We start from the raw sequence: 14,877 nt of genomic DNA on the forward strand, positions 1-14,877 counted from the left end.
GCCGAGCCTCTCACTTCTGCTTTCTAGGGAGGTTTATGTTATGACTTCTATCACTGTGGGAGGAAACTCATCATACTGCATACAGTAATAAGTGGCAAAATCTTCAGCCTGCAGTCTGCTGATAGTAAGAGAGTAATCTGTCCCAGATCCACTGCCACTGAACCTGGATGGGACACCTGATCCTAAATTAGATGCTTTGTATATCAGCCGCTTAGGAGCTTTCCCTGGTTTCTGCTGAAACCAGACTAAATACTTATTAATGCCCTGACTGGACCTGCAATTGATGGTGACTGTGTCTCCTGGAGATGCAGACAGGGAGGATGGAGTCTGGGTCATCTGGATGTCACATTTGGCACCTGGCAGTGGAAACATAAACACAAATATCTACCTTGATAATCATGTTAAAAGAGGACTTCCCTGAAGTGCCAGACAGCCCTGATGCACAAAGCTGAGTTAATCCCAGTACTGCCCTTCCTTACCTGAGAGCCAGAACAGCAGAAGCCCCAGGAGCTGAGCAGGGGCCCTCATGTCCATGCTGTGTGCTGACTGGGACTGACTTCTACACAAGGTGTAAACAACCTTTAAGAGCAGTCCACTGTTCTGGGCAGTAGGCTGAGCTATGGGCACATGCAAATCAGCAGGGTAGGGAGGGTGGGCTCAGCTGCAGGATTGGCTCCTCTCTCATCACAGGCCTTGCCTCCACAGATGTCCCAGACCATTCAGAAGAAATATAAATTTGTCTGCAGAGCATATGTTTCTCGCTGGTATCTTTTGACTGTAGAAGACATTTTTAAGTTTATTTTCAAAATGCATAATGCCCCGAAGTAACTGGTGTAACAGCATATTTCAAAAATATATTGAACCATAGTCTTGTGTCTTTTTAGATCTTTAATTCACTCAATAATTCTTACTGGATAAAAATCATCTTGTTTTCTTTTTACCAAGTGCTTATACTTTGAAAATTTCTTTCTTTCTTTCTTTCTCTCTCTCCCTCCCTTCCTTCCTTCCTTCCCTACCTTCCTTCCCTTCCCTTTCCTTCCTTCCTTCCTTCCTTCCTTCCCTTCCTTCCTTCCTTCCCTTCTTCCTTCTTTCCTTCCCTCCCTCCCTCCCTCCCTTCTCTCCCTTTTCTTTCTTTCTTTCTTTCTTTCTTTCTTTCTTTCTTTCTTTCTTTCTTTCTATTTCTTCCTTCTTTTTTCCTCTGTCCTGCTTTTATGTATCTCACTTTCACTCTCTTTCTTTCTTTCATTCTTCTTTTCTTTCCTGTTTCAGTTCTTTCTTTCTTTTTTCTTTCTTTGATTTTCATTTAGTTTTTGTACTTGGGGCTTGAACTCAGGGTCTGGGTTCTGTCTCTTAGCTTTTTCTCTCAAGGTAATGCTCTACCACTTGAGCCACACTTCTATTTCTGATGTTTTGTTGGTTAATTAGAAAAAAAGAGTCTCATGAAATTTCTTGTGCAGGCTGTCTTTGAAGAGCCATTCTAAGACCTCACACTCATGAGTAGGTAGGATGACAAGTATTAGCCATGGGCACCTGACTAAAATTAAAATGTTTCATTTCTGTGTGTATGTGTGTAGGGACATGAACTCAAGACCTGAATACTGTCCCTGAAATTTTGTGCTCAAGGCTACCACTCTGCTACACCACTTGAGCCACAGGTCCATTTCTAGATTTTGCATGATTAATTGGAAATAAGAATCTCATGGACTTAACTGTCTGTGCTGGCTTCAAATTGTACTCCTTGGATCTCAGCCTACTGAGTAGCTAGAATTACAAGCATGAGGTACAGGTGTCAAGCTGTTTAATTTCTGTAAAGAAAAAGATAATATGAAACATACTGTACCTATTGAAAATTATTTTGTGGTAGTTTTAGTTATGACCATTACCATGTAAGTTGAAGCAAGTTATTTTTAATTTTTTTGTCAAGGTGATGTACAGAGGGGTTACAGTTACAGATGTAAGGTAGTGAGTACACTTCTTGTCAAACATTGTTACTCCCTCTCTAGCTTTTCTCCCACTTTCACTCCACCCCACATCCCCTGTTGTCTTGTGAATATTGCTGTTGTGTTGGTTTACCTTTTGTCCTTTATCTCACCATTTTGTTGCTCCCTGTCCCTTGGCTAATTCAGATAAATGCATATACAACAAACAGGGTACCAAAATCATACCATAGGGGGAAAAAGAGAAAAATGCCAGAAAAAGAAGTAACTTCACATAGTACATTAAGAACCAAAACAACAACAAAGAAAAACCTCTTGCTTCCATATCATGGAGTACATTTCACTTTGCATCATCTTTTTTGTTGTTGTTGTTTTGTCGGCCGTGGGGCCTGAACTCTGGGCCTGGGCACTGTCCCTTAGCTCTTCAGCTGAAGACTACCACTCTACCACTTGAGCCACAGCGTCACTTCTGGCTTTATCTGCTTATGTGGTGCTGAGGAATCGAACTTCATGAATGCAAGGGAAGCACTCTACCACTGAGCCACCTGCCCAGCCTCACTTAGCATCCTATGTACATAGTTATTGAGCTATTGTGATTCTCTTCTAGGACTATCTGAGACATATACTAATTATCACAAATGGGGGAAACCATGGAGCCTATGTTTTTTGGGCCTGTTTTTACTTCACTTAATATGATTTTTCCCAAGTCTTTTCATTTCCTTATAAATGGGGCAAGGTCATTCTTTCTGATGGAAGCACAGAACTCCATTGTGTATATATACCACATTTTCTTGATCCATTCATCTACTGAGGGGCATCTGGGTTGGTTCCATGTCTTAGCTATGGTGAATAATGCTACGATAAACATAGTTGTGCTGGTTGCTTTAGTATGGCCTTGTTTGAGCTTGTTTGGGCAAATGCCTAACAGTGGGATTGCTAGGTATAGAAGAGCTCTAAGTGGAGTATTTGGAGGAACCTCCATACTGTTTTCCAGAGTGGTTGAACAAGTTTATACTCCCATCAACAGTGTAGTAGTGCTCTCTTTTGGCCACATCCCCTCCAGCATCTGTTGTTTTTAGATTTCTTGATATTGGCAAAATTTCACTCTGGTTCCTCAATAATGACTCATAAATTTGCTACCACGGAAAATTTATGTGTCTTCTATCCCCAGTATCTAAATAGACTACACTTTCTCCTAATCTGAAACCTCTCATATATTGTCACCTTTGCACCAGTTGATAGTACTACTCACAGTTGGACATGAATACTTCAACAAAAATCACTGCTACACAATCATACATATCCTTGTCTTTTATCCTTTCCCAATGAGTGGAAACATCATGGCTGCCAAGAAACCAGTATGGCTGTTTGCATCTTTAGAAGAAACTCTTGATCTCTTCACAAACCAGTAAAAATGTCCCTGAAGAAACATCTTGGATAAAAATGGATAGAAATTATGCCTTTTCATTGGACAGTTCAGTCCAGTTTAATAGCAAGAGATGACATCTTTGCCTTCATCATGTACATCCCAGAGTCTAGGAACTCAGAATCTTAGTAATACCTCACAATGCATCCAAGTAGGATGAAGAAGGCAGAAACCATGCACCCCTTTACTGTGGTGGGGGAGGAACAAGTCAGGCCCCAAAGTCATTTTTGTAATTATTCATGTGGTTTCCCTGAGTGTGGAGATGTGAAGGCTGACCTCAATTTTCAGACATTGGAAGAAACTGGAGAGATTTGGATCAGGAGTGTCTATCCAGGGCTGGCATTCTTGCTCTGGTCTATAAAAGAAGCCGTCCCCCTCCAGAGTGTTAGAACTGAGAACTTGGGGTAACAAAGTTCCTGTCCCTTTGTAGTTTTGGATTCAGTGAAGGAAAATGCTCACCACTCATTGGAATTGAACCCAGACAAAAGACCAAGACCAGGTGGAGAGACTGAGTCATCAGGAGATGAGAGTTTTGCTTGGTATGTGCAGCTGGCTAACTTCTCTGCTATTCTCACCAGTCATGAGGAAAGTCAGCAAATGTCCTTCATCCAGAGTCTACTCTAAGCCAGCATATTTTCTTAGACACATAAGGAGGACATGATGATCAAGTGTGTAAATTTTAGGTTTATTGTGTGTCTTGCTCATTGCTGAGGACTCTGAAAAGCAGGTTCTGGATAGCACTAAAATTTCAAAGTCTCTCCTTTTCCAATTCCTTCCCCATACAATTATAACTATATAATTATAATTATATTTAGTTATATAATTATAATTATAAGGTCTTGCTTATATCACTAATATTCAGTTATTTGACTGACTTACCAAAGGCTAGAATGATGTAAGAATTAGGAAGTCATCATATTTAATAGTCTTTAAATAGCACCTTATGAAGAACAAAGGCTTAGCTTCTGACTCTTGTGGTCCAACTGAAGGTGGAAATTGTTTTCTGGAAACATTCTAGAGGCAGATCATTAAGGGTCCATACTGACTGGAAGAGGAAAGTATGGAAATCACCTTCAATGTAATATAGAATTATGCCTTATATTTTGGGATTTTAATAATGTATATGTTGGGTGTAGTGGCTCATAACTGCAAGGCCAAGTACTTTGATAGAGATAAGGAAGATGACAATTTGAACCAATTTGAGGGATTATTACCATTAACGTGAAGTTTTGTGTCAGGGCAATGGGAAAGATACGCTGAGAGCATCTCAGGAATTGTCTAAACACCCATGGAAAGGGTGCAAGATCATGAAAGAGTGAACTCATGGGGAAAACTTTCCCTTGAGCAAAGATCTCCTCCAGGTAACAAGTTCAAAGAGGGACACCTGGAAGTTCATTTCACTGGGATTTATTTCACCAGAATTCCTTTTGCAGACAAGCTTGAGCTACCTGGAGATCAGTGCAACAGAAAAGAAGACCCTCCTAGAAATAAACCCACAAAGCTATACCAGCTTTAAAACATACACGTGAGAAAAGAGAGTCTCATAAAAACTTGGTGATGGGAACATGGATGACTACATATAGAAGACTAATTCTACTTCCCTAATCTCACCATTACAAAAGTCAGTCCAAAATGGATCAAAGTTATTAATGTGAGATGTGAAACTTTTCAACTACTATAGGAAAAAATCCTTGAAGATAAAGGGCACAGGTAGTTATTCATAAACAGGACTCCTGTTGCCCAGGAAATATGGGCAAGAAATGACACATGGGACTGCATGAAATGTAAATGTTTCTGCATATCAGTAGGAAAATGCGTATGTGTGTGTGTGTGTGTATATACGTGTGTGTGTGTATATGTACATGTATTTCTGCCAGTACTAGGGTGTGAACTCAGGGTTTGGATGCTGTCTCTGATGTTCATTTTTGCTCAAGGCTAGCACTCTACCCTTTTAGCCAATCACCACTTCTGAGTTTTTGGTAGTTAATTGGAAATGAGTGTCTCACAGGCTTTCTTGCCCAGCTTGCTTCAAACCTTCATCCTCAGATCTCAACCTCCTGTGTAGCTAGGAATCCTGGATTGAGTCATTGTCATACATCAGGAAAATAATTTTTTTGGCAGTCCTGTGGCTTGAACTCATGGTCCTGGTATTGTCCCTGAGCTTCTTTTGCTCAAGGCTAGCACTCTACCACTTGAGCCACAGTGCCACTTCTGGCTTTTTCTGTGTATGTCATATTGAGGAATCAAATGAATATAAGGCAAGCACTCTACCACTAAACCACATTCCCAGCCCAGGAAAATAATTTTTAAACTAAGTTATTTGTTTTCCATTTTTATACATTGTGGTATTTATTAAGAAAGTTCATTCTGGGGTGATGATGTGACTCAAGTGGTAGACTGGTAGCCCTGATAAAAGGAACTCTAGGACAGCTCTCAGGCCAAGAGTTCAAGCCTCAGGACCAGCAAATTAAACAAACAAACAAGCAAACAAACAAATAATCTTTTGCTGAGCACTGGAGCCTCCCACCTGTAATCATAGCTACACTGGAAGCTGAGATCTGAGGATCATGGTTCAAAGCCAGCCAGTGCAGGAAATTCTGTAAGACTCTTATCTTCAATTTATCACATAAAAGGTTGGAAGTGGTGTTGTGTCTCAAGTGGTAGAGCACTAGCCTCAAGCAAAAGGAGCTCAGAGATAGCACCCAGGCACAGAGTTCAAGCTACATGACTGGGGAAAAAATAGAAAATAAAAATAAGAAAGTTCTTTTTTTTTGGGGGGGGGTCCAGTCGTGGGGCCTGAACTCTGGGCCTGGGCGCTGTCCCTCAGCTCTTCAGCTCAAGGCTAACGCTCTACCACTTGAGCCACAGCGCCACTTCCGGCTTTTTGCTTATGTGGTGCTGAGGAATCGAACCCAGGGCCTCATGCATGCAAGGCAAATGCTCTACCACTGAGCCACCTTCCCAGCTCCAAGAAAGTTCTTTCAATTGCTTATTGCTGCTGTGTAGCATCATGAACAACACAATTCCCAACTTCTAGTAGTTTCCCCCAAGAATAATGAAGTTTTTTTTCCCTATGATCCCAGATTGGCAGACAAAACTTAGAAGCAAATGGAAGTGAATTCTAGGGCCTACACTTAGGTGGAATATTTCTAAGAGTTTGGAAAAAGAAACAATTCTGGATTGTCAGGTATCTCAATCCATCATTATGATCATTAGGATTGCTTGTGGAAGCCCATTTTTGAAATCCTTATCCCATCTCTGGTTTCATGAAAGTTGCATCACATGGGGTCTTTTCATTATATTTGAAAAACAGGAAAGACCTTGGTATTTATTGACATAAGCAGGCTGACACCTCAGTTCTGAGGCCTACAGCATCACCTGGAGAGGTTGCTGGGGCAGGTGAGAGCATCAGCAGCCTCCCATGGCTTTTTTTTTTTTTACAAGGTAGAGAATAACAGGATTATGCAGACCCTAGGGCAGCTTCATGAAATCAGAGAATCCCATACTCCTAGTTCCAACTTCACTGGTTACCTCAGGAGTTAGGAAGCTAGTGATGAGACTCATTTCCTATATTAAAACAATTCCTGCTTGGAGAATCACGGCTGGCTTAAGTTTTACTGTGTGAATACCAAAGGATGCCTTCATATCAGAAGATTCATGTCCATGGCCATGTTTCTGGGGCAGAGGAGGAGAAAGAGATGTAGATACAGAGGATCATTTGAAGAAAGTTCAATCAAAAGCTTGCAACAGTGTTCAGAGCCAGGTTGCATGTGAGAAACTGTGTTAGCTGGTGGAGACACAGGAAGAGCATTTGGGGCAGCTTAGGCTCTCATTTCTGCTTCACTGAAGGTTTATGGTATGGCTCATATCACTGTGAAAAGTCGACTATTACTGCTGATGCTAAGCAAAATGAACTCCAAGATAGGGACACAAGAGATTTTATCTTTCTTGATGTTGTTTTTAATGTACTTATAATGTACTATGTGATTTTTGGTTTCTTTTGCATGGTCTTCCCCCATGGTATGACCCCTGTTTTCACTGTATTTGATTCTGGTGCCTGCATCTTGTATATACACTTCTGTAATTTGGGGAGGGGAAGGGAAATAACAAAATGCTGAAATAAGGGTACAGGTTAACTCACTTTAACAGTGAGCTGTACAAGGCACTATGTTGAAAACTTTACAACTTTGTGTGGGGAGAGAGGAGTTGGGGAGGTGGGGAGAAAAGGGATGGTAGGGAAAAACAAAGGAGGGGTAACAATGGTTGATAGGGAATGGACTCATTACCTTACTCATATAACTTTATTCCCTCTCTACAGTATCTTTACAATAAAAATATATAAAAAAGTAAAGTACTTCACTGATCTCTGATTGAAATCTGGGCCTGGGCTCTGTCCCTGTACTCTTCAGATCAAGGAGAGTGCTCTACAGCTTGAGCCACAGTGGCCCTTCTTGTTTTCTAGTGGTTTATTGGAGATAAGAGTCTCATAGACTTTATTTCTCTGGCTGGCTTTTAACCATAATCCTCAGATCTCTACCTCCAGAGTAGCTAGGATTACCGGCATGAGCCACAAATGCTCGGCAAGGCATTTAAAACACAGTAAAGCATTTAAATATAGGGAAAAATGAACCTCAAGAAGAGTCTGCTTTAGAATGCGCTGAACCTGCAGGCAGACTCTGGGGCAGAGGGGAGGATTTGAGGTCACCTGCTGGGGTCTAGAAGCAGATTTGACACCTCCCCTGGGTGTCTAGACAGGACAAGGACCTAGGTGAGGAGACCTCCATCTTCACAGGTAGATGATCTGGGGTCTGATGGAACATTTCTCTGCTTAGCTTTACTGAATAACATATCCCAGTCTTGGAATGGCAGTAGCTCAGAACAAATTTCTTGTATTAAAAATAACCATGTTGGATTAGCTAGCTACTTTCTACTTTACAAATGAACCCAAATTACTGCTCTCACAGACTCCTCCCATGCCACAGTTTTTAGGCTCTCCTGAATCAGGAGAGGCATTGACATACATAAACTCTGTCTACTCCTGACTGAAAGGTAGAGTAGAGAGAATTCTTCCCAGTCACTTCTACCAAAATTTTCAAGCGACCCTCAGAGATGAATCTGAGAAGCACTGTCAGCAGGTAGAGGCTGCAGGAGCAGCTGGGGTAGCCTAGCCTCTCACTTCTGCTTTCTTGGGAGGTTTCTGTTATGACTTTTATCACTGTGGGAGGGTAATTATGATACTGCAGACAGTAATAAGTTGCCCCATCTTCAGGCTGCAGGCTGCTGATGGTAAGAGAATAATCTGTCCCAGATCCACTGCCACTGAACCTGGATGGGAACGCAGAGTCCAAATTGTATGTGTAATAGATCAGCCGCTTAGGAGGTTTCCCCGGTTTCTGCTGAAACCAGGCTAAATATTTGTTAATGCCCTGACTGGCCCTGCAATTGATGGTGACTGTGTCTCCTGGAGATGCAGACAGGGAGGGTGGAGTCTGGGTCATCTGGATGTCACATCTGGCACCTGGCAGTGGAAACATAAAAACAAATATCTACCTTGATAATCACGTAATGAGAAGCCTTCCCTGAAGTGCCACACAGTCCTGATTATACAAGGCTGAGTTTTTCCCCAGCATTGTCCTTCCTTACCTGGGAGCCAGAGCAGCAGGAGCCCCAGGAGCTGAGCAGGGGCCCTCATGTCCATGCTGTGTGCTGACAGGCACTGACTGCTGCACAGGGTGTGTGCAGTCTATGAAGAAGTGCTCAGGGCAGTGGGCTGTGCTCTGGTCACATGGAAATCAGCAAGGGGTGGGCAGGGCTGGGCACAGCTGCATCATTAGTGAGTCACCACAGGCTTGTCTTCCACACCAGACAAGGGTAACCTGAATTTGTCTGCAGAGAATATTCTCCCTGGAGGACATTTGACTGTAGAAGACATTTTAAAGTCTATTTTCAAAATGTATAATGCACACAAGCAACTTATAGAGTATTTCATAAATATATTGAAACATATTCTTGTTTCTACTTAGATTTTGATGCACTATCAATAATTCTGTCTGGAAAAAAGTCACTTTCTCTTTTCCATACCAAGTACTTATACATTGAAAATTGTTTTCTTTCTTTTCCTCTTTGCTTCTTTCTTTCTTGCTTTCCTTCCTTCCTTCCTTCCTTCCTTCGTTCGTTCGTTCCTTCCTTCCTTCCCTGCTTCCTTCTTCCCTTCCTTCCTCCCTAACTTCCTTCCTTCCTTTTTTCCTTCCTTCCTTCTTTCCTTCCTTCCTTCCTTCTTTCCTTCTTTTAGGTTTTGCAATTAGTTTTTTAGGTTTTGCACTTAGTTTTTGAACTCAGTTTCTGGGTGCTGCCCTTTAGCTTTTACCTTCAAGGTTAATGTTCTACCCCATGAGGCACACTTCCATTTCTGGCATTTTAGTTATTAATTGGACATAAGAATCTTGTAGACTTTCTTATGCAGGCTGTCTTTGAGCAATTATTCTCATATCTCATGTTAAAGAGCACATAGGTTGATAGGTACTAGCCATTGGCATCTGAATAAAATGCTTCATCTGTCTGTTTGTCTGCCTGTCTATCTGTCTGTCTCTCTGTGTATGCTCTTCTTGGGGCATGAACTCAGGGCCTGGGTGCCCTCTCTTAGATTATTGTGCTCAAGGCTACCACTCTGCTATACTGCTTCAAGGTTTTGGATGATTAATTGGAAGTAAGAGTCTTATGGACTTTCTTGCCTGGGATGGCTTCAAATTGCAATCCTTGCATCTCAGCCTACTGAGCAGGTAAGAGTATAAATGTGAGGCAATGTAACTTTCAATTTAATTTCTTTATCTAAACAGATAATATGAAACATACTGAATGTATTCAAAAGTGTTTTGTGGTAGTTTTAGTCATGGCCATTACAATATAAGATGAAGAAATATCTGCATATCCATATTTACTCTGATTTCTCAATAATGACACATAAATTTACCACCATTGAAACTTTAGGTGTCTTTTATTTACAGTATCTAAATAGACTGTATGCTTTCTGATGGTAAACCTCTCATGTTTTGTGCCATTTACTATTACTTATCATAGTTCATCAGGATGAAGTGATAAGTGTTGATGCTGGACATGATTACTTCAATAAAAACTACTGCTACCCGGCCATACATTCCCTGTCTTTTATTTCCAAATGAGTGGAAATATCATGTCTGCTCATATACAAGTATTGCTGTTTACATCTCTTGGAAAGAGAGAGAGAGAAGATAGAGAAGGAGAGAGGGGGGGAGGGAGAGAGAGAGGGGCTCTTGATTTGTTCTCAAACCAGTAAAAATATCTCTGAAGAAACTTTTTGAATCTGGATAAATCATGGATGGAAATTTGATCAATCAGATATCATAGCATGCCTTTTCCTTGGACCTATCCAAGTTTCACAGCAAGAGAAGCCATCTTTGCCTTCATCATGTCCACCCCAAACTGAAAGATTTCTGAGAGTCTTAGTGAAATAGCACAATGCATCTAAGTGGGATGAGGCAAGCAGTTGTCATGGATATCTTACTGTGGTGAAGTTGGCCAGGACCAAATTGCAAATAAACATCATTTGTCTAATTATTCAGGTGGTTTCAGCAAGTGTGGAGATGTGAAGATTGAGCTAAACTTTCAGGCACTGGAATAAACTACAGAGATTTGGATCAGGAGCCTCTGTCCAGGTCTGACACTCTGGCTCTGGGGTATAAAAGAAGAAGTTACACTCCAGAGTGATGGAGCTGAGAACCTGGGAGAACAAAGGCCCTGCCCTGTGGTAGTCTTGATTCAGAAGGAATATGCTCACCACTCACTGGAATTGGACCCAGCTGAAAGGCCATGACCAGGTTGCGAGACTGAGTCATCAGGAGCTCAGAGTTTTGCCTGTACTGTGGGGCTGGCTGACTTTCTCTTGTTCTCACCAGTCATGAGGAAAGTCAGCAAATGTCCCTCATCCAAGTAAATTCTTACACACTAGGGCAATCAAGTATAAATTTTATGTCTATATTATTTCTTGATCATTGTTAAGGATTCTGAAAAACAGCATCTGTGACAGCACTAAAATTTCAAATTCTTTCCATCTCCAGTTACTTTCACATAAGTCACTTCAGTTATCTTGCACTGAATCTCTTAGAAGGTTAGGCCTTCAGTGTGTTCTGTCCTACTGAGAATTTACAAAGCCAACTCACGCTGACTGTGTGCACATGGCTTGTGGCACCTCAGAAAGCAGTACTTGTTCTCACACATCCAGTCCACTGTTGAACTAGAGTTTTCACTCCCTTCCAAGAGTCCTAGTAAAAAGGAGCATTATTATGTGGGTGTGCTTATAACAGATCGAATAAAGTAGAAAATATTCAGAAACAGGCAGAGCACCAAGGCAATGCAAGTAGTGTCTCAGGCACATGAGCCCCAGGATAACTGTGCAGCAACCTTGCCAGACTCAGGTTGCTAAGAAGGAAGCTCACTCCTGCTCTCATGTCTTTCATGATCTGAATTTTTGGGCTTTGTTGATTGTGAGGTTGGTTTGCCCTCTTGTGGCAGACTTGTGACATAAAACTCTTTAGGATTGTCAGTTTGGAGTCTCAAGATCTAGACTGAGAATCTTTTCCTCCAATATTGACAAAGCAGGTCCTATTCCATCTGTTTTTAGACCAGATTCAGTAGGAAAGTCAAATAATTCTTCTTATGAGGCATTTTATGGCAGTTTAGGAAAAGAATCTATTGGCTTCCAATGAATTCTGAGAATTCATTGTCTACAAGGTAGTTAGTGGCCTAGGATGTATGTTTCCTATGAGATGCTTAAGATGTGATTTTGGCAAAGAGGAAGATGTCTTGAGTGACAGTGAAGGGTACAATGGTGGGCTGAGGGGTTCTGGTCCAGGTCCAGGTTTTACAATCCAGCCTCATTATCTGTATCACAGAAACTGTTTGCCATACCACTCATTTCCTCATGGTCCTGAAAAAAGGGAATCAATTAGCTGGAGAACTGACTAATACTATTGTTTTCAATACTACCTCCTTCCCTTAAAGGCTGTCTTGATCATCTGATTCCTGTATGGAACAATTGCAGCACTTCCATTGACTTGCATTTGAACTGGAGTTTGCAACATTAGGATAGCCACAATGGAACTCAGTAAGTGAAGACTGGTCCAAATTTTGTGATTTTCCCAATGTCTGTTTATAGCACTAATATTAACTTATTTGACTGATTTACTAGAGAATGGAATGACATCAGAACAGAAGGCTGTAGTAATAATATTTAATAGACCTTAAATAAAGAGTCTTTGGAAGAGCAAACTCTTAGCTTCTGATGCTTGTGGTCAAACTGAAGATAGAAATAGTTTTCTGGGAAGCTCCTAGAGGCAGAGCATGAAAGTTCTATGGTAAGGGGAAAAGGGAGGAATGGAAATCACACTCAATGTTATGTAGAATTATGCTTAGTACTTTGACATTTTATAAGTATTGGTTCAATATTGGGTATCATGGCTCCTAATTGCAAGCCTAACTACTTTGATCAATAGAAATAAGGAGGATGGCAATTTGAGACCAATTTGAGAGATCAGCAACAATAACAAGAAGTTTTGTGTAAGAGCAATGGGAAAGAGAGAACATCTCAGGAATTGGTTAATCTTCTATGGATAGGTTGGAAGATTGTGGAAGGGTGAACTCATGTGAAAAACTTTCCCTTGAGAGAAGATTTCTTCCAGGCAATAAGCTCATAGAGAGACACCTGGAAAGTAATTTCACTGGGATTAATTTCACCAGAATTTCTTTTGCAGGCAAGCTTGAGCTACCTGGAGACCAGTAGAACAGGAGAGAAGACCCAGGAATAAATCCACATAGCTATAGCCATCTTAATTTTACCAGAGTAAAAACATACACTAGAACAAAGAGAGTCTCTTAAAAATTTTGATGGGAAACCTGAGTATGTACATATAGAAGATGGACTCTACTTCTCTTTTCTCACCATTACTAAAATCAATCTGGATTGGATCAAAGGTATGTGAGACGTGACACTTTGAAACTACTATAGGAAAAGTACTTGAAGATTTGTGTGCAGGTAATTAGTTATAAACAGGACTTCTGTTGCCCAGGAAATATGGGCAAGAAATGACATATGGAACTGCATAAATTGTAAAAGTTTCTGCCTATCTGTAGAGAAATGTATCATGTATATATATACACATATCACACATATACACATGTAGTACTAGGGCATGAAATCAGGATTGGACCCTGTCCCTAGCATTCTACCTTTTTAGACAAGTTCCAGTTCTGAATTTTTAGTAGTTAATTGCAGAGAAGATTCTCAGAAGCTTTCTTTCTGAGGCCCATTTCAAATCTCCTTTCTCAAATCTCAACCTCCTTAGTAACTAGGGCTACCAGCATGGGTATTGGCACACAGCAGGAAAATAATTCTTTTTTAGAAAACATTTTGTTGCAAAGATGCTGAGCAGAGGGTCTACAGTTACATGAGGAAAGTAATGAGTACATTTCCTGTAGAGCATTGTTACCCTTTGTTTTTGTCCTACTAATTGTTCCCTCCCCACCTCCCTGATTCCCGACACCCCCACCTCTCCCTTGAAGTTTTAAAGTTCATTTCCAACATAGTGTCTTGTGAGTCTCATTGTTACAATGGGTCATCTTGAGTTCTTGTTTCAGCATTTTTTTATTTCCCTTCCCCTCCTCAAAATAGAAAAATGTATATACAAGATGCAGAGTACCAAAATAAAATACAGTGACAACAGGGGATATACATAGGGGGAAGAACATACAAAAGAAACAAAAGAAAAACACCTAGTACATTAAACACAACAACAACAAGGAAATGCCTCTTGTGTGCATATCTTGGGGTAGGAAAATAATTTTTTTGACAGTTGTGGGTCCTGAATTCTGGGCCTGGGCACTGTCCCTCAGCTCTTCAGCCGTAGGCTAGTGTTCTACCACTTGAGCCTCAACCCAACTTCCAGATTTTCTTCTTATGTGGTGCTGAGGAATTGAACCCAGGACCTCATGCGTGCAAGGTAAGTACTCTACCAATGAGGCACCTTCCCAGCCCCGGAAAATAATTCTTAAGCCAAGTAATTTATTCTCCATTTTTATGTGTTGTGGTGGTATTTTTTGCATCTGATTTTTGTGTTAAAAAAGGTCTTTCAATTGTTTGTTGATGTTTAACTTCATGCACAACTTGCAATATTTCATACGATTTCTAGCTTCTTATAGTTTCCTCCAAGACATAATGAAGTTTTTTCCCCTATGACCCCTGATTGGACGACAAAACAGAATCAAATTTAAGTTAATTCTAGTGCCATCACTTAGGTGGTATATTTCTGAGAGTTTGGGAGAAGTGACCATCAATATGATGATTATGATTGTTTGTGTAAGCCCATTTCTGAAATCCTTGTTCCTTCTCTCGTTTCCTGAAGAGTTTTGTCATTAGAGGAATTTATGAATCCTCTTTTATGAGATTTAGACAGCAGGAGAGGTTTCCTACTTATTGACATAAGT

General features: G+C 40.8%; 2 gene segments (V, D, J or C); both read right to left on the reverse strand.

The window, feature by feature from the left end:
* Positions 1–33: 33 nt before the first annotated feature.
* On the reverse strand, positions 34–3,238 carry LOC106001056. The segment is given in 2 exon segments: positions 34–356; positions 3,190–3,238. Coding segments are annotated over 2 exon segments (372 nt in total).
* A 5,096-nt stretch (positions 3,239–8,334) lies between these two features.
* LOC106001069 lies at positions 8,335–9,178 on the reverse strand. The segment is given in 2 exon segments: positions 8,335–8,881; positions 9,007–9,178. Coding segments are annotated over 2 exon segments (573 nt in total).
* Positions 9,179–14,877: the final 5,699 nt, after the last annotated feature.

This window comes from Dipodomys ordii, unplaced genomic scaffold (assembly GCF_000151885.1).
Source record: "Dipodomys ordii isolate 6190 unplaced genomic scaffold, Dord_2.0 Scaffold261, whole genome shotgun sequence".
Classification (NCBI taxonomy): domain Eukaryota; kingdom Metazoa; phylum Chordata; class Mammalia; order Rodentia; family Heteromyidae; genus Dipodomys; species Dipodomys ordii.